General features: G+C 40.6%; 3 protein-coding genes across 4 annotated transcripts in view; 1 reads left to right on the top strand and 2 right to left on the bottom strand.

Annotated features, from left to right (window-relative positions):
- LOC113066531 (gastrula zinc finger protein XlCGF57.1-like) overlaps positions 1-25,160 on the bottom strand; it is a 1,043,158-nt gene that overhangs the window by 987,553 nt on the left and 30,445 nt on the right. The gene's annotated exons all lie outside the window — the stretch shown is intronic.
- Positions 11,314-12,866, top strand: LOC113066732 (uncharacterized). 2 transcript variants are annotated; one of them, XM_026238738.1, is made up of 3 exons: positions 11,314-11,501; positions 11,586-11,656; positions 11,794-12,866. In XM_026238738.1, exon 3 carries the CDS (start codon positions 11,808-11,810, stop codon positions 12,822-12,824), a length of 1,017 nt encoding a protein of 338 aa, XP_026094523.1. In that variant the 5' UTR covers positions 11,314-11,501; positions 11,586-11,656; positions 11,794-11,807; the 3' UTR covers positions 12,825-12,866. The 2 variants fall into 2 exon arrangements, with proteins under 2 accessions (XP_026094523.1, XP_026094513.1); XM_026238728.1 differs by having other exon boundaries at positions 11,599-11,656; positions 11,777-12,866.
- On the bottom strand, positions 13,204-15,347 carry LOC113066278 (uncharacterized). The gene is made up of 2 exons (XM_026238137.1): positions 14,663-15,347; positions 13,204-14,314 (listed from the first exon to the last, which is right to left on the bottom strand). The coding sequence occupies exons 1-2, from the start codon at positions 15,247-15,249 to the stop codon at positions 13,456-13,458; spliced, it is 1,446 nt and encodes a 481-aa protein (XP_026093922.1). The 5' UTR covers positions 15,250-15,347; the 3' UTR covers positions 13,204-13,455.

Raw genomic sequence — 25,160 nt, forward strand, 5'->3', positions numbered from 1 at the left:
GATTGCCTGCAGGTTCAGTCATTGAAGAAGAATGCTGCGGAAAATGCCTGAGTAAGTCTCTTGATCTACAGAGAGGTATTATTGACCGTTGCAAACAAAACGTGCACATATCAAAAGAATGAGAAGAAATAAGGGTGATGATGTCATAAAAAAAATTTCAAGTTATAGTGCTGCAGAGATATCAACCTTAATTAGCATTAGCATTATTAGCCCCGGCCCGACAGGTGTCGTAATACCAGTTTCGGCCATGGGAGGCGATATGCGGGCAACATAACCACCAGCCAACCTGCAATACACGAATAACTCGCGCGGCTTGTGGGCGTGTACTTGAACCTGATGTCAATCATGTGGAAAGTACAGCCCACTAGTTCATTTCAGTTCAGGGAAGAGAGAGAAAGGATGACTGAAGCCCTTGGCAAGAGACCACCACCGCGCTCAGAATCACAAATCAAATCCGAAAAGAAAAGGAGCCGAACCAGAGTAAACATCGGCACTGCTTTTAATCGCTGGAGACAACTGATGGACCTGAAAGAAATGAGGTTCGACTCCGAACTTGCAACATTTCTTTTGCATTGGTAAGTTAGGTGCTGTTAGTATTTCGCTAGAAGTTTGTTTTATATGTTTGTGTATTTGTTTTCGGGAAGTTATAACATAGAAATATCTCGAAGGCTGTTCGGTAAACGTGCTAATGTTAGCGATGGCTAACCGTAGCTGCATTTGATAATTAGCTAGCTATAACTTAACGTTACCCATTTTATTATATCATAACTAACCTGCTCTGTCTAGTATGTTGGTCTCCGTGTCCTCTTTGCTTCGTGTTTTTTCTGTGCGTGAAAAAATTGATGTGTGGCGTGCAAGCGTGTGAAAAGAGTCAATTGCGTGTGTCTCACGGTGAATGCTTGAGAGTTGGCACATTAGTTCTCAAGCAGAATAAAGGACAGGTTGATTATTGATGTTTAGCGTTTGTATTAATCTATGACGTGTCCCTGTTTGCGTACAGGGACATAAAAAAATAAATTAAAAGTGATACGTGGACCAAGGTGTCTGAGATTTTTCATTTTAAGTAAATAATCCTAATATTTCATCCACAACAATATTTAATGAGGTTATAACTCCTTGTGGTTAGTCTGCACGAGATCAACAAGCTTGTTTGCTTTGTGGCCGCTTTAAATATAAAATAAGCATTTGATCTACGTTAGAGCGTCTGAGCGCTCACAAATCTTTCTGCAGCGTCGTGAGCAGAGTGGCAAGAGCGATTTTTGACGCTCTAGACGCCGGCGGTGTGAATGCACAGTTAGGCTTCGGCTATGGCTGTAGTGTTGTTGTGAAAGTAGGGGCGGAGCATAGAGACTATGCCGTTTCTCGTTTGTTACTCTAGAGTAGACCAATTCACTTTATTGAGGCATACTGCCCCCATCTGTTATGGAATGTGGAGTATGACTTGATTTTTTTTGCCAAACATTACAGATGGCACCTTTAAGGAGAACCATTAACAACGTTTGTTGCAAACTTGTTATCTGATTTCAAGATACTTAAGTCACCAGTGGTACAGAAAAGCAAAAACATGCAGGAAACTTATTGTTTCAAATGTTCTGCTTCTGGTTTCACATCTAGAAACTGTCCCAACTGCAACTATGTCTTTTCCAGACACTGACATACAGACAAGTTCAGTTTTGATTAGGCCACAGAACCCTAGGGAGGAGGCTAAAGTTACAACATACACAGAAATGGAGGCACAAAAGCAAAATTCTGTTCCGCAGAAGGAAAACTTCAGGGGAAGGAGCACGTTTCACAGAGGCGATCACAAGGCCAATGATGCAGCGCTGGACACAGGTGCCTCACTTTCGGCAGTTTGTACAAATATGATTTCTAATGTATTGCAACACTCTCAGAAGGTTCAGCCTTGGAGTTTCCCCCAATTCAGCTTGCCGACTGCACTGTTTGCACTCCGACTGGTATTGTCTGGTTAAACATTGGCCTCCAGAGTAAAAATTTCTACCATTGGTTTGTCATTATCCCTGATCTATCCTCTCCACTCATCCTAGGGATGGACTGTATGTTACGAGCATCGTTAAGCATTCACATTCCATCAAGGACAGTAACCTTTGGTGAATTTACACCACAAAACACAAAACGTTTTAAATGAGTGGTTGGAGGCACCTGGGCTTAGAAGCTTAATGTTCTTGGATGTCTGCCAGTCTGCCTTGGATGAGAAAGTTGAGATGGCTTGCCTGAAAAAGAAACAAAAAGAGGAATTTCACCTGTAGTAATTGTCAAGAAGCCATGTGGAGACCACAGGTTTTGTGTAGATTACAGTGGCCTCAACCCTCTGGAGTTGATCCCCGCATATACGCGTGTTAAGGCATCTTCTCCTGATAACCCCAAAAACTTAAATTACACTTTCAGTTTTGATCGTACAGATACAAAAAGGTGTGCTGTCTGCAGCCTTTGTCTGCACTGATCTTCATTTAGACACGCGTCATTAAAATGAAGTGTAACTCCGTGAATACTCAACGAAGAGACATTAGAGATATATCTATAGAAATCCTGACATGTCTACTTTTAAAATAAATAAGTGCTGCCGAAAACAAATATTCTGTGACAAAGTAATTCATATGAAAACAACGCGATGTCGGTCTTCACGTCTCCCTTCATTATCTTCTAATGTGACCACGCCCCCGCGCTGAACGCACTATTCAGATTCAAACTGAAGCGCGCGGCTTGAATACACACACACAGAAGACAACGCAGAGATACAGGTCCTTCTAAAAAAATTTGAATATTCTGATAACAGTTCATTATTTTCCATAATGTAATGATAAAAATTTAACTTTCATATATTTTAGATTCATTGCACACCAGCTGAAATATTTCAGGTCTTTTATTGTTTTAATACTGATGATTTTGGCATAAAGCTCATGAAAACCCAAAATTCCTATCTCAAAAAATTAGCATATCATGAAAAGGTTCTCTAAACGAGCTATTAACCTAATCATCTGAATCAACTAATTAACTCTAAACATTTACAAATGATTCCTGAGGCTTTTAAAAACTCCCAGCCTGGTTCATTACTCAAAACCGCAATCATGGGTAAGACTGCCGACCTGACTGCTGTCCAGAAGGCCATCATTGATACCCTCAAGCGAGAGGGTAAGACACAGAAAGACATTTCTGAATGAATAGGCTGTTCCCAGAGTGCTGTATCAAGGCACCTCAGTGGGAAGTCTGTGAGAAGGAAAAAGTGTGGCAAAAAACACTGCACAATGAGAAGAGGTGACCGGACCCTGAGGAAGATTGTGGAGAAGGACCGATTCCAGACCTTGGGGGACCTGCGGAAGCAGTGGACTGAGTCTGGAGTAGAAACATCCAGAGCCACCGTGCACAGGCATGTGCAGGAAATGGGCTACAGAGAAGCAGCACTGGACTGTTGCTCAGTGGTCCAAAGTACTTTTTTCAGATGAAAGCAAATTTTGCATGTCATTCGGAAATCAAGGTGCCAGAGTCTGGAGGAAGACTGGGGAGAAGGAAATGCCAAAATGCCTGAAGTCCAGTGTCAAGTACCCACAGTCAGTGATGGTCTGGGGTGCCATGTCAGCTGCTGGTGTTGGTCCACTGTGTTTTATCAAGGGCAGGGTCAATGCAGCTAGCTATCAGGAGATTTTGGAGCACTTCATGCTTCAATCTGCTGAAAAGCTTTATGGAGATGAAGATTTCGTTTTACAGCACGACCTGGCACCTGCTCACAGTGCCAAAACCACTGGTAAATGGTTTACTGACCATGGTATTACTGTGCTCAATTGGCCTGCCAACTCTCCTGACCTGAACCCCATAGAGAATCTGTGGGATACTGTGAAGAGAAAGTTGAGAGACGCAAGACCCAACACTCTGGATGAGCTTAAGGCCGCTATCGAAGCATCCTGGGCCTCCATAACACCTCAGCAGTGCCACGGGCTGATTGCCTCCATGCCACGCCGCACTGAAGCAGTCATTTCTGCAAAAGCATTCCCCACCAAGTATTGAGTGCATAACTGAACATAATTATTTGAAGGTTGACTTTTTTTTAATTTTTTTTTATTAAAAACACTTTTCTTTTATTGGTCGGATGAAATATGCAATTTTTTTGGGATAGGAATTTGGGGTTTTCATGAGCTGTATGCCAAAATCATCAGTATTAAAACAATAAAATACCTGAAATATTTCAGTTGGTGTGCAATGAATTTAAAATATATGAAAGTAAAATTTTTATCATTACATTATGGAAAATAATGAACTGTTATCACAATATGCCATATTTTTTAGAGGGACGTGTACTGTTCTTCAAGTTCTTTTTATTTTAGCGTTTGCTTCGCGAAGAGAGGAATAAGACATAATTCACCTCAAGAATATGCGCTGAGGATTACCTCAGGATTTGAGTTTTGGATTACCTCCAAAAAAAAGAATGAATCGCTTTATTCAACAGAGATCATGAACATGAGTAAGTCTCTTTTTATTTATTTATATACTTGTATTAGGTTTCACATGTGTAAACATTTTCCTAGTTAGACTTTTTCCAAACTATAATTCCTGACTAAGTGTATAATCAAGTGAAACATTATGAAGTTTCAATAACAATATCCACTTTACCATTCAAACACTTGATGTAAATAATATAAATGTAACAAATAAATGTAACTGTAACAAATGTAACAAACAATGCTATTCTTTCAATTTAAACCCCCCAAAAAATAACACCTCTTTTCAACATTAATAATAATAATGTTGTATTGTAATAATAATAATAATTCTATCGCTGGCGCCGATACAGGATGGCTGCCTCCGTGACGAGCTCCGCATATGTTTTTGTGTTTTTGTTAGTTTGTCCTATCTTTAGTTATATTCCTGCCATCAGTTTCACCAGGGAAGAACTGCTGAACATTCGGCAGAACGCACCACAAGATGTTTTTCCGGATTTCAATTATTCAGATGTTTTAGTGAACGTTGTTATCGGAGGAGCAGCGGCGCTGATCAAGCGCTTCAGGACGCGCAGACGGGGGAAGCGAGCGGGAGCGCTCGTCAGACTCAGGAAGCGTGGATTTCGAACGCCGTTGCCTAGCATCCATCTGGCAAATCTCCGCTCTCTACCCAACAAAACGGACGAACTCCTTCTGCTTTCTCGGACTAATAAGGATTTCGCACACACTGCTGCTTTGTGTTTCACGGAAACCTGGCTGAATGACACCATACCGGACAGCGCGCTCCATCTGCTGGACTTTCAGCTGTTTAGATCGGATCGCGACGCAGAATCAACGGGGAAATCGCGCGGCGGCGGGACATGCTTTTACATCAATGAACGGTGGTGTACAGATGTAACTGTGTTAAAGAAGACGTGCTGCTCAAATCTCGAAACACTCTTCATTAACTGCAAGCCGTTCTATTCACCGCGGGAGTTTCACTCCTTCATTCTGGTCAGTGTTTACATCGCTCCGCAAGCGCATGTGAGCTCAGCTTTACAGAAACTCTCTGATCAGATTACAGAGAGAGAACAACAACACCCGGACTCTGTTTTAATCATTCTCGGGGACTTTAATAAAGCCAATCTGTCCCGTGAACTGCCAAAATACAGACAGCATGTTACATGTTCAAACAGAGACAGTAATATATTGGATCACTGTTACACCACAATAAAGGATGCATTTCATTCTGTTCCACGAGCAGCTTTGGGACGTTCTGATCACCTTCTGGTTCATCTTATACCGTCCTACAGGCAGAAACTAAAATCAGCTAAACCTGTATCAAGGACTGTAAAAAGATGGACTAATGAAGCAGAGCAGGATTTACAATCTTGTTTTGACCTCACTGATTGGAGTGTTTTTGAAGCTGCTGCCACTGATCTGGACGAACTCACAGAGACCGTAACCTCATATATCGGTTTCTGTGAGGATATGTGTATTCCTACAAAGACTCAACTAATTTACAATAATGACAAACCGTGGTTCACTGCAAAACTCAGACAGCTCCGTCAGGCCAAAGAAGATGCTTACATGAAGGGGGACAATGTCCTGTATAAACAGGCTAAATACACATTGGAAAAGGAGATCAAAGTGGCAAAGAGGAATTATTCTGAAAAAATAAGGACTCAGTTCACTTCCAACGACTCCGCATCAGTGTGGAAAAGTCTAAAGAAGATCACCAATTACAAGACACCACCCCCCAGCACTGTAGAGAATCAACGACTGGCAGACGATCTGAACGAGTTTTACTGCAGGTTTGAAAGAACACCCATCACCTGCCCTGAACGCCTCCCCACACAACCATTCACACCCTTCACAACTCCTGCAACCAGCCCTGAATGCCTCTCCAAACTACCGTTCACACCATTAACAGCTCCTGCAACCCATCCTGAACACCTCTCCAATCAAGCACTCTCACCATTCTCACCTCCTGCATCCCCCCTCTCCCCCACACCTGCAATTCAGATCAGCGAGGATGCGGTGCGCCAGGTCTTCCAGAAGCAGAAAAGGAAAAAAACACCAGGCCCAGATTGTGTTACACCAGCCTGTCTGAAATCCTGTGCTGACCAGCTGGCCCCCATCTTCACACAGATCTTCAACAGATCGCTGGAGCTGTGCGAAGTCCCTTCATGCCTCAAACGTTCCACCATCATCCCCATCCCTAAGAAACCCAAAATTACAGGACTAAATGACTACAGGCCTGTGGCTCTAACGTCTGTAGTCATGAAGTCATTTGAAAAACTGGTGCTGGCCCACCTGAAGGACATCACTGGGCCCTTGCTGGATCCTCTTCAGTTTGCCTACAGAGCAAACAGGTCTGTGGACGATGCAGTAAACATTGGACTGCATTATGTTCTGCAACACCTAGACAGACCGGGGACTTATGTGAGGATCCTGTTTGTGGACTTCAGCTCGGCCTTCAACACGATCATCCCAAACCTCCTCCTGCCCAAACTAAATCAGCTCTCCGTGCTCACCTCCGTCTGTCAGTGGATCAACAGCTTCCTGACAGACAGGCAGCAGTTAGTGAGGCTGGGAAAATACACATCCAGCACCCGTACAATCAGCACCGGAGCTCCCCAGGGCTGCGTTCTCTCTCCACTGCTCTTCTCCCTGTACACCAACGATTGCACGTCTAAGGACCCCTCTGTCAAGCTCCTGAAGTTTGCAGATGACACCACACTCATCGGCCTCATTCAGGACGGTGACGAGTCTGCTTACAGACAGGAGGTAAAAGAGCTGGCTGTCTGGTGCAGTCTCAACAACCTGGAGCTTAACACGCTCAAAACAGTGGAGATGATCGTGGACTTCAGGAGAAACCCCCCTGCACTCCCCCCACTCACCATCATGAACAGCACTGTGACTGCAGTGGAGTCATTCAGGTTCCTGGGCACCACCATCTCTCAGGACCTGAAGTGGGACATTCACATTGACTCCATCGTAAAAAAGGCCCAGCAGAGGTTGTACTTCCTCCGCCAGCTGAGGAAGTTTAACCTGCCACAGGAGCTGCTGAAACAGTTCTACTCCACCATCATTGAATCCATCCTCTGCACTTCAGTAACTGTCTGGTTCAGCTCAGCTTCTAAATCTGACCTCAGAAGACTACAGAGGGTAGTCCGGACTGCTGAGCGAATCATCGGTTCAACTCTCCCATCTATTCAAGAACTGTACTTATCCAGAGTGAGAAAAAGGGCTGGCAAAATCACTCTGGACCCCTCACATCCAGCACACTCCCTCTTTGAACTGTTGCCATCTGGTCGACGCTACAGAGCACTGAGCACTAGAACGACCAGACACAGGACCAGTTTCTTCCCTCAGGCAATCCATCTTATGAACAGCTGATAATAACGGCGAACACACTACACTTTATATTTATATACACACACACTTTATTTATCTAACACACATACTTAGTATACACTTAAATCTTGCACACAATATATATGTACATACATAACTTCATTTTGTAATATACCTGCCTACAATTGTCATTTGTATATTGTCATTCACTATCTACTTATTTGTATTTTTTATTCTTTTATTAGGTGTTTTATGTTCTGTCGCTGTCATTCTGTTGTACTGCGGAGCTTCTGTCACGAAAACAAATTCCTCGTATGTGTAAACATATCTGGCAATAAAGCTCATTCTGATTCTGATTCTGATTCTGATAATAGTAATGATGATAACAATAATATATATATATATATATATATATATATATATATATATATATATATATATATATATGTATATATTTTTTTTTTTTTATTGTAGAAAATCAGAATATTAGAAGGATTTCTGAAGGATTGTGTGACTGGAGTAATGATGCCAAAAAATTCAGCTTGGAAAGTCAGCTTTGTGCCTAATAAACTGTATCTGCACTCGCAAATGAATATTAAATTATGTTGTGGGATAATTTCATATATACTAAATAAACTACAAACATAAAATTATAAACTTTTTAATTTTGTTCCCACATTCTTTCTTGTAACTCCTCACTCACAGTGACACAGCTGAATGAGAGGCTCATTATGCAGGCCTTTGTCTTCTCAGGTGTAAATCACAATTATATTCATAATAGTTGACGCCTACTCGCATATGACTTTTACCAACAAAAAGTGTCTTAGAAAATTTAAATCAATATATTGTTTTCTGTAAGTGAGTAAACAAGATGATTTTCACAATTTAGAAAGAAAAATTATAGGCTACAAGCTCCAGTTCTCAAAAGCCCCGGGAACCATTGTTCTTTAATTTTTCACTAATCATGCATAAACATTGTTTTCTCAAAAGCACAACCATGTACCTACATGCTGCTCACATAATATTATAGCCCAGTTTGTGCTGATTACAGTGAGATTAGACTTTACCCATTTAGATGTTTATAAGAAACTGAAAAAAAGCACAAATGTCAGGGCATGACAAAACTACTCCAGGCCCCAAAACCTCCTTAGACTCCAGAGGGTTTATAACCTGATACTTAAGGATTCATTTCCGCTGCCCAGAATAAATGAATCATTGGATTTTCTGGCTTGTGGAAAATTTTGTTCAACACTTCATCTGGCTCGAGGGTACTGGCAGGTGTCAGTAGACTTCTGGGATTTCAATTCAAGGCTCTCCCTTTTGTACTCTGTAAAGCCCCAGTTATGTTTCAGAGGGTAATGAACAATGTCCTAGCTGTCTTAATCTATAAGTGCTGTGCGGTGTATCTTGACGGCATCATCGTTGCATCTCCTACATTTGAGCAGAACTTGGAAGACCTCTGAGATGTCCTGTCAAGACTATAGTCAGTTTGTCTTACTCTCATGCTGAATGAGTGCCAGTTCTGCTTGAGGGAACTTGTCTTTCTAGGATACAGGGTCACTCCGGATGGTATTTCACCTGATCCAAAAAAGCTGGAATCAGACAAATATTTCAGAACTCTGTCAGATGTGAAACAAGTTAGAGGATTTCTCAGCCTCACAAGCAACTACAGAAGGTTCATTCCAAATTATGCAGAAATTATTCCACTTTTTAAACTTACCAGAAAAGAAACCCCATTCAGCTGGGATGAGAGTTGGATCACTTCAATGGATTACTTGAAAAACTGCCTTACATCTTAGCCCATTCTGTGCCTCCCAGATTTCACATGCCCATTCTCCATCTACACTGACGCTTGTGACTTGGGCCTTGGTGCAGCCTGATGACATGGGGCGAGATGTAGTCATTGCTCTTGCAAACAGAACGTTGCACAAAGCGGAAAATACCATACTCAATGCCTGGGAAAGAGTGTTTGGGAGTGATTTGGGCTCTGGAACATTTCATACCTTACATTGAGGGGCTTCATGTAACCATTTATACTGACCACAACAGCCTGAGGTGGCTGATGAACCGTCCCAAACCCTCTGGGTGACTGGCAAGATGGTCTTTGCGTCTACAGGATTGTGACTTCAGTATTGTCCACAGGCCGGGTGTTCAGAAAAAAGTTCCAGACACTCCGTCACGCAGCCCACTGATGCTTTTATGAGGGCCTTCTCTCCTCAGTCACGATCACGAACAGAGTGCAGTTGAGGCAATAGGCTCTATGCACGACACAGTTCCGGGTTCGCGTGTACTAGGCTACCAACTTCCGGTTCTAATTCCTGTTTATACACGAACAGATATGGCTCTCTTTTATAGTCGCTGTCTTCAGGATTTACCTCGTCTCACAGTAAATGACATAGACCGTTTTGTAAAAACATCATGTGCCGCTCCCAAAAGCAAGCGGGAAAAGGGATTCAAAATGTATATCGGCAGCTATATCGACAACTATGAGGGTAAGTAGCTAATGTTATCTCAATGCATTGTAATCAAGAAACTGTCGTGACTGAACTTGTTAACGTTGGCTATATTCTTTCACAATACTCTACTATATTAAAACAGACAAACTAGCACAGTGTAAGAACGAGTGTAATCCAGTTTAGAAATGTATGTTCATCTTTTTCCGTAACAGTGTCAGTGAAAAACAAGGTGACAGGAGAGGTCAGCGTCAGGGCAGTCTGTCATAGATCCATGAGGAAAAATGAAAAGCCACATGAATTGAAAGTAGGGTGACTAGGGTCAATGTTAGGGAAATGGTTAGGCCTGCTGATAAGTTGCCCAGCTGATGAATAACATTATCTAAATGTACATGGTAGGGCTGCATGATTATGACAAAAACCATAATTGTAGATTATTCCCTTGAAATTGTAATTGCGATTATAAAATGCATTAAGCCTCAAATATATATACGGTTTATTCACACACACACACCTATATATATATATATATATATATATATATATATATATATATATATATATATATATATATGTATATATGTATATATATGTATATATATATGTATATATGTATATATATGTATATATATATATGTATATGTATGTATGTGTGTGTGTGTATGTATATATGTGTGTGTGTGTGTGTGTGAGCTGTAGAAAGAAAAACACCAATCTTATCATCTTAAGCACACAGAATAATTTAAGTGAAAAAGTTCACCTACGTTATTCTGTGTGCTTAAGATGACAAGATTGGTGTTTTCACATATATCTGAGGCTAAATGCAATAATTTTGTAATTGTGCCTTTAAACGATTACTTGTCATCTGTAATTGCGATTGCAAATTTGATTACTTGTGCAGCCCTAGTACATGGCTCAGTCTACTGTTTATGGATGTGAATGGATAGGTCTATGTGGCTCTAATCTACAATACAACTGTATGCTTTTATTAGTTATATTTTTCTCTTGTTAACAGTTTAGCTCTTAAGGGGTATTTCTCATCTAAGCTTCTATTTCTTCCTACATGGTGTTAAAAGACTCGAAACCTGTAATTTTGGTGAGCACCCACTGCTCCTGTGTGGCGGGGTGTGCCTTATGCAACCATTTGGTTGCACTATTGTATCAAACAGCACATTTTTCACAATTAGGCATCCTTGCTGTACCCCCAGTGCACAGTTGCACAGAAACAGAGCAGACCTGGCATAAGCCAAGGACTTTGGTAAGTCATTTTTCTGTCATGTGAATTTTACCTATGCACATGTAACTATTGTGATGCCATGTCAAAATGTCTCATTGCTGTCAGGGTGTGAGGCCAGGTCCAGTGGGAGACATGGAGGTCCGCAAACCCCAAAATTCTACCGCTGTTTGTGTGAGGTGAGACTATATTACCTTTAGTTATATATATAGTTTAGCTATGTGTTGATGTGGTTAATATGTGTGCAATTAATATGCTGAATTTTATTTTTTTACATCTTTTCACTTCAACATTTTCAGAAGTTCTCTCTACAAAGCACTGGATGGGGAAATGCCAGATCTTGCCACATTGAGAGTGGAAGAAGTATATAGGGACTTTCCCCCTTTGCTTGCACCTCTGGTGACCACCATGGGCATGTCAGCGGAAGTCCCATTAGTTCAGTCAGCTTTTGGGGCTGTCCAGGCCGGGAGTGTGCTGTCATTTCAGCAAAAACCACCAGAAATGCGGGAAATCAACAACATCCCAGAAGCCCCTGCCCAACCTTCCCTTCCCATCCAAGGCTATAGGCTTGAGCCAACCACATGTGCCAATGTGTTATCAGAGGAGGAACATGTATATATGAAATCGCTACAGGTGTCATTCCACATGGCCCACAGGATTGAAGCTGCAATACGGGAGCAGAGCTCATGCCAGGAATGGCATCGACTGAGAAAGATGCGAGTTACATCTACACGCTTTCACGAGGCATGCCATGTTCGCTGTCATACATCAGCTGAAAATCTGGCACACAGAATTCTGAGGGGGACTGTCATGACGAAGGACATGAGGAGAGGAATCGATATGGAGCCAGTTGCCGTGACAGAGTACTGCAGTTTAAAAAATGTCAACTATTCACCCTGCGGGTTCATTATACACCCTGATGCTCCATGGCTGGGATGCTCCCCCGATGGAGTAGTGTTTGATCCTTCTGAAAACCCACCATTCGGCCTGCTGGAAATTAAATGCCCCAACATCAAGAGTTACGTTGACTGTCCCTACCTGAAAATGTCTGATGGCTCTTTGCAGCTTAGGAGGAAGCACAAGTACTATTGGCAAGTACAAGGTCAGATCCTCCTGACAGGTTTGGAGTGTTGCGATTTTGTGGTATGTGCGCAGGAAGACATGCTTGTTGAGCGCATACACAAAAATTTAGATGTAATGTGTACCATTAGAGACAGAGGAGATCTTTTTTTTTTTTTTTTACAAATACCTACAGAAGTGTTTGTGTGTTTAAGTCATTTCAGATATAATTACTGTCTAAGTGTGAGTGTGGCCACATACCACTGGTGGTCCATTCAATTACACTGAAATTATTGTACAGTATTATATTTATGGTTTATTGTATCTTATGCAAACAATATTTATATATATATATATATATATATATATATATATATATATATATATATATATATATATATATACACACACACACACACACATACACTACATTTATACAAGATATACAATATAATACATATACCTATCTATTATATTACACATACATGTATATATATATATATATATATATATATATATATACACACATATCTTTATACAGAATTATATTTATTGTATTATTCATAGTCATTTACAAAAAACAATATTTACATACACTATTTATACAGTATATATATACACACCTATTTTATTACAGTATATATACACATTATCTTTATACAGCATTATATTTATTATATGTATACATTATATACAATATATACCTATCTATTATATTACATTACACATGTATATACTATATCTTTAGGTTCTTATAGTTTTTTTGTGTTATTATAATAAAATATGTATAAGGAAACTGTCTGAGTTTTGTCTGTTGATCAGAGGTATTAATACAGAACAGAGTGTGAAATCCATAGTATTAACAAAAGAATATGTACAATATTTATACAAACCCTAGCACATCATCAAGTTGTTAGACTCAGTGGCTCCATGTCTTGACAAGTGGTCCACATTGGTAGTTCACAAGCAAACATGCCACTGTGAACAGTTGGTTTATGCTACCAGAAATTGACAAGGGAATGATTGTGTCAAACAACTTATGCTCTTTAACACGACGGATAAGACGTTCAACATGTACCCTGAGCCTAGCCACAGACTGAGTGTGTGTCACTTCATCAGCTGACATTTGTTTTCCATTGGTCAGGAAAACAGGCCGGTGGATTTTACATGGCACCAGGCTATCAATTAAGAAGCCCTTATCCACCATGATGGCCATGTCAGGGGTAAGAAGGTTAATGATCCCTGACTGTTTGAACAGCTCCCGGTCACTAATAGACCCTGCATACAGTGCAGAAACAAATGTTATTGCATCATGAGGTGCCATTCCTACTAAAGCTTTGAAGGTGCAGTGAGACTTGTAATTTGAAAAGACCTCACTTTGTAGTAGCAAAGAGGAAGGTGTTTGGCAGCGGATCTCTGTGTAATCCAGGATAACCTGTGTGTCTCGAAATTGATGGAATTCTTCTGGCAGATGGGCTCGTACTTTCTCTTTTGGCATCCAAATGCACACTGACCCCAGGACAAAGTACAGGAAGTTGGCCCAGGTTGTTATGATGCGGCTTACAGTGGTCTGATGTACTTGAAACCGATGACCAAGGTCCTTTTGCTTGAGGCCCAAAGCAAGATGCATCAAGAACAGGAAGAACTCATCTATTGCAGGAAGTGCCCGAGTGTTTCCAGGCTCCTTGAAGACTTTGGAGTTGGTGACACGAATCATCCTGTGAGTTGCCGGTTCAATCAGTTCCCAGAAGGCCATCAGGTGGTTGTATGTTGCAAATCTGTCAAGAAAAAAAAAAACGTGCATTGGTTCTCACATGGTATAAAATACTTATACATGGCTTTGTAGTATGTTTAAAGAACTACAAGTAACTGAATCAACAATCTTGCAATATTGAGTCATGACAATTATGGAATTTGCTATGTATAATTAAACTAACTCTGGTTGCTGTTGAAGACAACAGCTGGTGTTCATACTTATAATTATGTTGTTGTTATTATTTTGTCAGTGTAGAATACGTGTAGCTATCGTATACAACTCCAATAATATTTATCAGAAATGTGGACCAGTGTTTTCAGGACAGTGGTAATACTATTACAAATGTTTACCACAGGCAATACAATCTTACCTTGTATAAAAGCGAATGTCCTCATCGGACCCAGCAAATCTACTGAGACCAAAGCGGTGCATCATCTTTGTTTGCTCCAACTGCTTCCGTACATCTTCTATCTCTCTTTTTAACTCCTCGTTTTCATGTAGAACCATGTCCACGGCTGCAGCTTCGGGAACTGAACAATAATCATGTCCAGTGCTCTCCACATCGAAGTCCATATCTTCCTGTTCTGCGTCCGAGTCAGGATCAGGGGTCAGCGGTCTCTCTCGACGTTCCCAAACACTCAACCTCGGCGGCTGCTCCTGGTAGTGGTTCCACTCAAACAGTGTAGGGAAAACACCTTTTTTCAGACGTTTCAGACGAGCCCCTTCCATAAAGTCATCAGATCTGAAATGAACGCTACACACCTTTGTGTTTTTGTTGACTTGGAAGTCATCTCTCCTGATCTGAACGAGCCACTTTTTTCTGAGATCCTCTTCCACTGGAAATGAATGGAAACTAACCGTAGAGTTGTATCTTGCCGACACAACGCACAACGGCACACAACAATGTTCCGATCTAGGTCGCATTAGCTTTTGGTATCGGAAAACCTTTTTCTCCATGGTTAAGATGTCAAAAACGATATATACTAACAACCAGAAATGTTGAGGGAAATGTTTGTCGCTTTTAAGTTTCGCGCCATACCCAACGATCTCGCGAGGTTTAGCGTCAGATGTAAAGAGGGACCAGAAACTGTTAGCCCAGTAGAGAGTGTAGTCGGAAACACGTCACGATTCCCGCTGCATAGAGCCTATTGCAAAATGGTGACCCAGTGGTTGGCAGTCTTCTACAAACCTTGAAGGGGGTGGCGCAGACAATGTCATTCATGATGGTCTGCCTTATTTCAGATTCCAGAGTCACAAGAATTTGTCTCCATTTAGTATGCAAAGTGCTGGGGAGATCTCATGTGTGAGACAGAGGTGCAGTGTTGTACAGTAGTAAATATTGTACAAACCCGATTACAAAAAAGCTGAGACACTACAAATTGTGAGTAAAAAAGGAATGGAATAATTTACAAATCTCATGAACTTACAGTATTGTTCAAAATAATAGCAGTACAATGTGACTAACCAGAATAATCAAGGTTTTTCGTATATTTTTTTATTGCTACGTGGCAAACAAGTTACCAGTAGGTTCAGTAGATTCTCAGAAAACAAACAAGACCCAGCATTCATGATATGCACGCTCTTAAGGCTGTGCAATTGGGCAATTAGTTGAATTAGTTGAAAGGGGTGTGTTCAAAAAAATAGCAGTGTGGCATTCAATCACTGAGGTCATCAATTTTGTGAAGAAACAGGTGTGAATCAGGTGCCCCTATTAAAGGATGAAGCCAACACTTGTTGAACATGCATTTGAAAGCTGAGGAAAATGGGTCGTTCAAGACATTGTTCAGAAGAACAGCGTACTTTGATTAAAAAGTTGATTAGAGAGGGGAAAACCTATAAAGAGGTGCAAAAAATGATAGGCTGTTCAGCTAAAATGATCTCCAATGCCTTAAAATGGAGAGCAAAACCAGAGAGACGTGGAAGAAAACGGAAGACAACCATCAAAATGGATAGAAGAATAACCAGAATGGCAAAGGCTCAGCCAATGATCACCTCCAGGATGATCAAAGACAGTCTGGAGTTACCTGTAAGTACTGTGACAGTTAGAAGACGTCTGTGTGAAGCTAATCTATTTTCAAGAATCCCCCGCAAAGTCCCTCTGTAAAAAAAAAGGCATGTGCAGAAGAGGTTACAATTTGCCAAAGAACACATCAATTGGCCTAAAGAGAAATGGAGGAACATTTTGTGGACTGATGAGAGTAAAATTGTTCTTTTTGGGTCCAAGGGCCACAGGCAGTTTGTGAGACGACCCCCAAACTCTGAATTCAAGCCACAGTACACAGTGAAGACAGTGAAGCATGGAGGTGCAAGCATCATGATATGGGCATGTTTCTCCTACTATGGTGTTGGGCCTATTTATCGCATACCAGGGATCATGGATCAGTTTGCATATGTTAAAATACTTGAAGAGGTCATGTTGCCCTATGCTGAAGAGGACATGCCCTTGAAATGGTTGTTTCAACAAGACAATGACCCAAAACACACTAGTAAACGGGCAAAGTCTTGGTTCCAAACCAACAAAATTAATGTTATGGAGTGGCCAGCCCAATCTCCAGACCTTAATCCAATTGAGAACTTGTGGGGTGATATCAAAAATGCTGTTTCTGAAGCAAAACCAAGAAATGTGAATGAATTGTGGAATGTTGTTAAAGAATCATGGAGTGGAATAACAGCTGAGAGGTGCCACAAGTTGGTTGACTCCATGCCACACAGATGTCAAGCAGTTTTAAAAAACTGTGGTCATACAACTAAATATTAGTTTAGTGATTCACAGGATTGCTAAATCCCAGAAAAAAAAATGTTTGTACAAAATAGTTTTGAGTTTGTACAGTCAAAGGTAGACACTGCTATTTTTTTGAACACACCCCTTTCAACTAATTGCCCAATTGCACAGCCTTAAGAGCGTGCATATCATGAATGCTGGGTCTTGTTTGTTTTCTGACAATCTACTGAACCTACTGGTAACTTGTTTGCCACGTAGCAATAAAAAATATACTAAAAACCTTGATTATTCTGGTTAGTCACATTGTACTGCTATTATTTTGAACAATACTGTACATTTTATTCACAATAGAATATAGATAACATATCAAATGTTGAAAGTGAGACATTTTGAAATGTCATGCCAAATATTGTCTCATTTTGGATTTCATGAGACCTACACATTTCAAAAAAGTTAGGACAGTTAGCAATAAGAGGCCGGAAAAGTTAAATGTACATAAGGAACAGCTGGAGGACCAATTTGCAACTTATTAGGTCAAGGGGCAACATGATTGGGTATAAAAAGTGCATCTCAGAGTGGTAGTGTCTCTCAGAAGTCAAGATGGACAGAGGATCACCAATTCCCCCAATGCTGCGGAGAACAATAGTGGATCAATATCAGAAAGGAATTTCTCAGAGACAAATTGCAAAGAGTTTGAAGTTATCATCATCTACAGTGCATAATATCATCCAAAGGTTCAGAGAATCAGGAACAATCTCTGTGTGTAAGGGTCAAGGCTGGAAAACCATACTGGATGCCCGTGATCTTCAGGCCCTTAGACAACACTGCATCACATACAGGAATGATACTGTAATGGAAATCACAACATGGGCTCAGGAATACTTCCAGAAAACATTGTCAGTGAACACGATCCACTGTGCCATTCGCCGTTGCCAGCTAAAACTCTACAGGTCAAAAAAGAAGCCACATCTAAACATGATCCAGAAGCGCAGGTGTTTTCTCTAGGCCAAGGCTCATTTAAAATGGATTGTGGCAAAGTGGAAACTGAGGATGAGGATGATGCTGGCTAACAATAGTTGTTTTGCTGACAGAATTAACATTTTCAAATATATCATTATCAGCCAGCACTCCATATTGAATCTTTGACAGTTTTATTGCATTGTTGACAACAACCATGTCAACAATAGCATTTTCCTGCACATATGAAAATATTTTTTCTTTTCCTCCTGTTGGGGGCAGCCTTTGGGTCCTGTTATAAAAATAGATTTTACAGTCAAACTTACTTTAATATATATCTGTGTAAATATTCTATAATTGCAATACAAAATACATTCCTGTAATGTTTTCATTTACTGTAAGGATGTTTACAGCAGTGTCTGCTCCTGCAGGAGCCTTTCCCGTATCTCCCTACTGCCACAGCAGTGTCTGCTTCCAAGCAAAAAAAAAAAAAACCCACATCACCTCCGCTTAAAAGGTATGGCATGCATCCTAGGTTGCGGTGAAAGTATCATGCATCGATGATAGCCAAGGCGATATTAGGCTCATCCTCCAATCAACATTTTTTATTATCATTATTAGGAGGCCTACCATAATTCGCCATCCACAAATAGACATACATCGTTTGCAGATATAAGGTATTCCATCGTACTTTAACAGGTAATCTGATACGTGCCATATTTTAAACAAGCTTTCAAATGCTCTTAAACGAGTTTAATGCCACATTTACGTTAGAACACATATCATTCTTGTTTCCGGGGCTGCGCATCAGTCCCATCATGAGGCACGTGGTGCAGAGTGCGTATGACCAAGGCATCAGTTCAACCGAACTCACTCCAAATATATGAACTTACCTGTTTTTGAATACCTTATATTTAAGGCGTTGGTTTACGTCCATATTAGGGTTAAATCGTTGGATGAAATCTACTATTGTTTTGCAACATTGACTGATTTTGCAGAAAATTTAGACTGATAACTTCCGTGTGCAGATGCAAAAAACCCCAAAACTATTTCACAGGACAAGCGAGATGACAGTAGTGCTGACTACATGAACTAGCAGTTTTAAATATAGTATTTTATATTTAATGCCAGTTTATAAGTACGTCCGTATAAGTATATTTTCGATTATTGGTGATTCCATATGCTCTTTTCGTGCACCTGCATGGTTTAAATGGCAAATAGTAAGCTCAGACAAGAATAAAGAATCTTTCTCTTACTCCACCCATGCACGATTACATCATCGATATGTACCATCGATCTCACGTGCTGACAATATGATGATTTGACAATGACATCGCTGATTCATTGCACCTATTCGGGGTACACTGGCACATGAAATCCAATTTATTTTTGCACGCTTAATTTCGAATACAATGACTGCACCAATATTTTTCTGACTCGTTATCTGAAGCAGCCCATTGGATTTGCTAAACAATTATTCAAGTAAGCCTCACATTGTCTACCATCGTAGACAACCAAATCATCCTTAGAATTGAATTCCCTGTCAGGCACTGCAAGAGTGCTCCCGGTTGAGCCAACCTTTGCCTTCTTCGTTCAACTATCAGCAAAGCTTTCTCGTATGACATCGCAAGTATTAAACTCCTGTCAGATGCTGCAAGAGCTTTCCCGCTTAAGCAATCTTGGACTTTCCATCCAACCACCAGTGAAGCTTACCCGATTAATGCCCGATTAACCCCCCCAAAAAAACAAATTATTTCAGTCAGCGACACTTACCTATTGAACACCAACGAGAACATCGCAGCTAAAACAAATTTTCCCTCCGATGGTGAGACGTACCGATCCAATACCGCAAATTAAGCTTTTGCCGAACACCAACGGGTGCTTCGCAGATAAAACAATCTCAATTTTCCCTCTGATAGCCGGAGAGACTAGTAAATACTTTTATATTTACTAGTAAGTACATATAAAAATTGTTTAAAAAACACAACACCAGATGTCGGCCATAGCCTCCCGGCCAAATAACCTTACCTTTTCTATCCTATGGCCGGCGAGGCTTCTCTCTTTGATGCCAGGAGCTCAAACTCTCATCAGATGCTGACGAGAGCCTCCCGGCCAGACAACCTCACTTTTTCCATTCTGCGGCCAGCAAGGCTTACCCGTTCGTTGCCAGGAGCCCACACTCCCTTCGGACGTAGGTGAAAGCCCCCGGCTACCTTTCTTGCCATTTTGTCTTACGTACGGAGAGATTTACCCATCCAATGCATGGAGTCGGGGCTCCCATTGGATGTAGGTGAGAGCCTCCCTTAGGAGACAACCTTACCTTTTCTGTCTTTTGGCCAGCGAGGCTTAACCGTTCGATGCCGGGAGCTAAGCTCCTGTCTACAGGAACCACAGCATAGCCATAAAGTTTAAGTTCACTCACACTTTATATAAAAAATGCAAGTGCAAATACTGCTGTTGCATATACTGCACATAAATAAAAAATGTTTACAGGCGAACATCACACTCAATTGACATAAGTGCCAGTCCTGTGAGCATTTCTTGGCCCATGGTGGACCTCATGTAATTTTTTATCAGCTTCAAAGCTGAAAAGCTCCTCTCACCAGAGGCCACTGACACAGGGAGAGTCAGGAGTAGACGCAAAGCAATGCTTAAATTACTGTACAAATCCAGTAGCTTCTCACTGTATATGTAATTAAGCATGTCAAATGGGGAAGTGGCTACAATATCTGGAAAAGTGTAGATAGATGAATTGATCTCAAGTGCCAAGTCATCAGCATCAATGTCATGGAGGGTTTGTTCTAGTGGTGGAAATTATGATTCTTTCTAGAGATTCGTTCATTTTCAGTTCGTTCACCAAAGTGATTAGTTCAGAATCGTTCACTGATTCGTTCAGTGACCATTTCTTCGTATTACACAGAATAAGCCAGCAGGTGGCAAAAAATAGTGTATTATATGTTAATATCTTAAGTCAACAAACGTATTCACTTGTTACAAAAAGTGATCTGGCTTTATTAAAATGTGTGTATAATCGCATTCAATGTATAAAGTCTAATTAAGTTGTTCAAATGAACAAAGCACAAGGTTTTCTTGCCTTATTACCATTTTAATTGTTTGGTCAGACAGTTTGTATATTATATATTCACATCCATAAATCGGGGATTAAACATGGAGTTGCTAAATATCAAAACAAGCATTATGTGCACTGGACTTTGCATTTTGCGGGATTGACATGCTAAAGGGCAGACTAACACGGTTTACTTTCATTCATTTAGTTCTCGAAAGAGATAAGCTATGAACCAGTTCATTTCATTCACGAACGACATGTGGATCAGTTCAGTCATTTCATTTACAAACGAGATGTATCAGCTCATTCAACTCATTCACGAACGACATGGGTACCAGTTCAGTCATTTCGTTCACGAACGATCTTTAGATCTAGTTCAGACTCATTTGAAACTCGTTCATTGAAGGGCGTATTCTTTCACTACATTCAACAAATCACATACTCTGTCACATCTCATACTCGAAGGCTATTGGCTCGAAGTTGAGTAATTCTTTGACAGGATGAAATGGTTGTGACCCGGTTCACTGAGCTGCGCATGCGCTGCTTATAGCGCCGCGCTGCTGTGGAGGGAGGAACTTCACTGAACGAGAAATATGAGTCAGTGGATTACGTGAACGAGAACGATTCGTTCACCTAAAAGATTCGTTCAAAAAGAACAATTCGTTCACGAACAACACATCACTAGTTTGGTCCAATTTTTTCCATCATTCATGAAGCTTTCCATTCTTTATTGTCTGCTGCATGTTGTCCTTTGAGAACAGAAAGTTATAAATAGGGATGCACCGAAATGAAAATTCTTGGCCGAAACCGAAAACCGAAAAAGAGAAAACCAAGGCCGAAAACCGAAACCGAAACACCGAAATAAATTATGCCAATTATTAGTACCATTGCATTTATTGCTATGACCGTGTACTAACTTTACTAAAATTAAGACATAGCAATTGCATAAATTAATATTAAAGTTTCAAAAATAATTACAATTACATAACTTATTAAAAAAAAAACAACATAAAAATACATAATAACAAATGATGTAAATATTTATTAAGCACATTGCAACAATGCACAGTGTAAAATAAAATTCAAACTAAAAATGTATCCCACTCGTGTATATTTAATAATAATGTACAGGCCTACTGGCCTGCAGAAAGGTTTTAAAATGAACAGTTCTCTCATAAAAACAAAGTGCATTTAGGTGAAGTGCATTTGAAATTTTTCTATGTAGGACTAGAAAGTGCATTACTTCTCCAGTTGGCAAGACTGTTATCACTTCTGGGGATGGGGACTTCAGACAGATAACCATCTAGCTGTTGAGCAGTTGAGCTTGTCATCTGCCTGACATTTGAGAAATATTTGAGAGAGTGTATTTAAATAGGGCCAGGGCATAAATAAACATTTCTATCAAATTAAAGCAGAAATCTAGCAGAAAATCTAGCATAAATATGGCTACAATCTGATATTATGTATGTATATATGTTTGTGTGTGTGTATAAGAACAAAATAGCCAACGTATTATTATTATTTGAGGCACTTTCTTGCAGAATTTCACTGAACATATCAGACTACGATGGTGCATGCCCCTCATCTGGTGCAGAGACCAGTCTTTTTTTCTGCGCTCTGATCTGTCTCCTGCGCTTGGCGCTTCTCCGTCTCCACGCGGGTTCTCCACAGCCAGCGCGGCCTGGATCATTTCTCGTGCGCGCTGCCTTATTTCCGCATCCAAGTAATGGTCTTTATAACGCGGATCAAGCACATTCGCGATGAAGTGCAGAGGATCCGAAAAGATCTCAGTGAGACGTGTGCTAACAGACTCTATAAGACTGTACTTTTCTTTGTTTTGACTTCGTGGTCCGTCTCAATCTCTTTGTTAGGAGACGCTTTAGTGCTGCGAATAAAGGAATAAGAAGAGAGAGTGTTCTCACTGTTGTTAAGTGAATGTCGCGTGGAGCTTGTGGTCTGCGCTATGCAGGTGCACGTGCAGGTCGCGGTTTCTGTTTGCGTCATCACAACATTTCGGCCGTGTTGTTTCGGTGATAAAAGTCTATCGGCCGAAAACTGAAAAGGCCATTTTCGGCCGAAAAATTTCGGTGGCCGAAATTTCGGTGCATCCCTAGTTATAAAGGTCATAAACACCCTTCAATCTTGAAAACCTGTCACTTAGGCTTCAGATGGGAGTGTCAGCCATGGGCAGAAAGAAGTCTCTTCTGAAAGTCTTGTGTGGAGTAGACTGAGTTTCCTCTATACCTTCATATAGAGACTGTCTTTTCTTTTTACGCTGCCTTTTCTCAGGAAGGGTCATTTCCATATCCAGATTTTCTGCAATGTCTTTTGCATCAGTTTGACAGGAAGCAATCCCATTTTCCCTGAAGTCTTCAAGGTAGTCTTTTACTCCTTCTGTTTATGATCCAAGTGTTTCCATGGAAACATTTGGACTTTGTAGCAGCTTGCTCACATGATTGATCTGGTCAATCCAAGATTCCCATCTTGTTGTTGACAAAGGTTTTAAAGTGAACTGTTTTACATGTTCCTTTAGAACTGCCCAGCGTTGCACATAGGAACTGAATAAGTTATAGAGTCTTTGCAACACACCAAAGAAGGAGATGACAGCACTGAGGACTTGGCAGCATCTGACACAACCAGGTTAAGTGTATGACTGCTGCATGGAATGTAAAATGCTTTGCTGTTCAATTGTAAAATTCTTGCTTGAACACCCTGTTTATGGCCCATCATATTGCTGCCATTGTCATAAGACTGACCACGACAGTCAGAAAGACTCAGGCTATGTTTCTGCAGGTGGTCAAGCAGGACTTCAGTCAGGCCCTTACCAGTTGTGTCTTCAACATCTAAAAATCCAAAGAAATGTTCTGCAATGGACACAGATGGTTCGCAATTGACTATTCTCAGAACAATGGAAAGCTGTTCCTTATGACTGACATCAGGAGTGCAATCCATAATAACAAAGTAATACTTTGCTCTGTGTACTCTTCTCACAATCTCTTCCAGTACCTTGTTTCCAATTAGAGCAATTATTTCATTTTGAATAGTTCCACCCAAGTAATGCACTCTTCTTGTCTCTTGGTTTTGTATCCTTCTTATGTGTTCAGTCATAACTGAATCGAACTGTGCCATCAGTTCAACTTGTGCCAGAAAATTCCCATTGTGTGGGTCATACAACTCACTTGCGGTCCCTCTTAAAGCCAGGTTGCGTTCTGCTAAGTGACAAATTATGGCAATCACTCTCCTTATGACACCTTTCCAATGCTCAATCTCGATCCGCATCAAGTCTTGTTGTCTTTGATCTATGGTTGTATTGGTTTGCAGTCTTCTCTGCAGCTCATACCAGTTTGTCATATTGTCACTATGCTCCTTTGAATATTTGTGTTCTTTTAAATGATGAGCTAGGTTTCTCCATGTACGGAAGCCACAGTTGCTTAAGTCATTGTCACGCTTCCCAAAAACAGTGCAGGCAAAACGGAACACAGAGTCTGTGTTCTTGGAATATAACATCCATGATCGAAGAATTTTCTCACCATTTTTCATGCTTCTCATGTAATTGTCATTTGTGAATCTTCGAGGTGGATTCTCAGAATTTTGGGGGAAAACAATGTTTGTGACTTGTACTGGTCCTTTTTTAACAATTTGACAGCGCACACTATCAGTGAGGAACTGCTGGCCACTGCGCAGGGTCATCTTCTATAATGACAGTGCTTGTGGTACCTTGAGCTGTAGAGGAAACCTCAGTGTTGGGAAGTGGTGCAGACTCAATTTCTGTTCTGGATGCAGTGTCTTCCACTGTGAGAGATGGTATTGACGGTGTAGCTGGGGAAAAATAATGTTTTTATTAATATAATCCATGTGTTCAGGTAGAGAATGCATTAGTGTCTGACACCTAGATATTTGACAAGCACTACTGTATATTAATAATTCTGAAATGTCCATGGGCAAAAGTGACTGGTGTTTACACAGTTTGTAAATTAAATAGTGATTTGCACTGTTTTTTTTTCTTTCTAATAATATGACAGCACACACTTATCAGTTTAATCTCTGGGCTGTGCAGGATATCAGCTATAATTATAGAGCTTGTGGTACCTTGTGCTATAGAGGAAACATCAGCACTAAGAA

This window comes from Carassius auratus, chromosome 4 (genome assembly GCF_003368295.1).
Source record: "Carassius auratus strain Wakin chromosome 4, ASM336829v1, whole genome shotgun sequence".
Classification (NCBI taxonomy): Eukaryota; Metazoa; Chordata; class Actinopteri; order Cypriniformes; family Cyprinidae; genus Carassius; species Carassius auratus.

Coding starts and splice junctions, on each gene's coding strand:
- LOC113066732 (XM_026238728.1), top strand. CDS start 11,613: ATGGAGGTCCGCAAACCCCAAAATTCTACCGCTGTTTGTGTGAG. Junction 11,657..11,776: donor TCTACCGCTGTTTGTGTGAG/GTGAGACTATAT, acceptor CAACATTTTCAG/AAGTTCTCTCTACAAAGCAC.
- LOC113066278 (XM_026238137.1), bottom strand. CDS start 15,249: ATGGAGAAAAAGGTTTTCCGATACCAAAAGCTAATGCGACCTAGATCG. Junction 14,315..14,662: donor GACATTCGCTTTTATACAAG/GTAAGATTGTAT, acceptor TTTTCTTGACAG/ATTTGCAACATACAACCACC.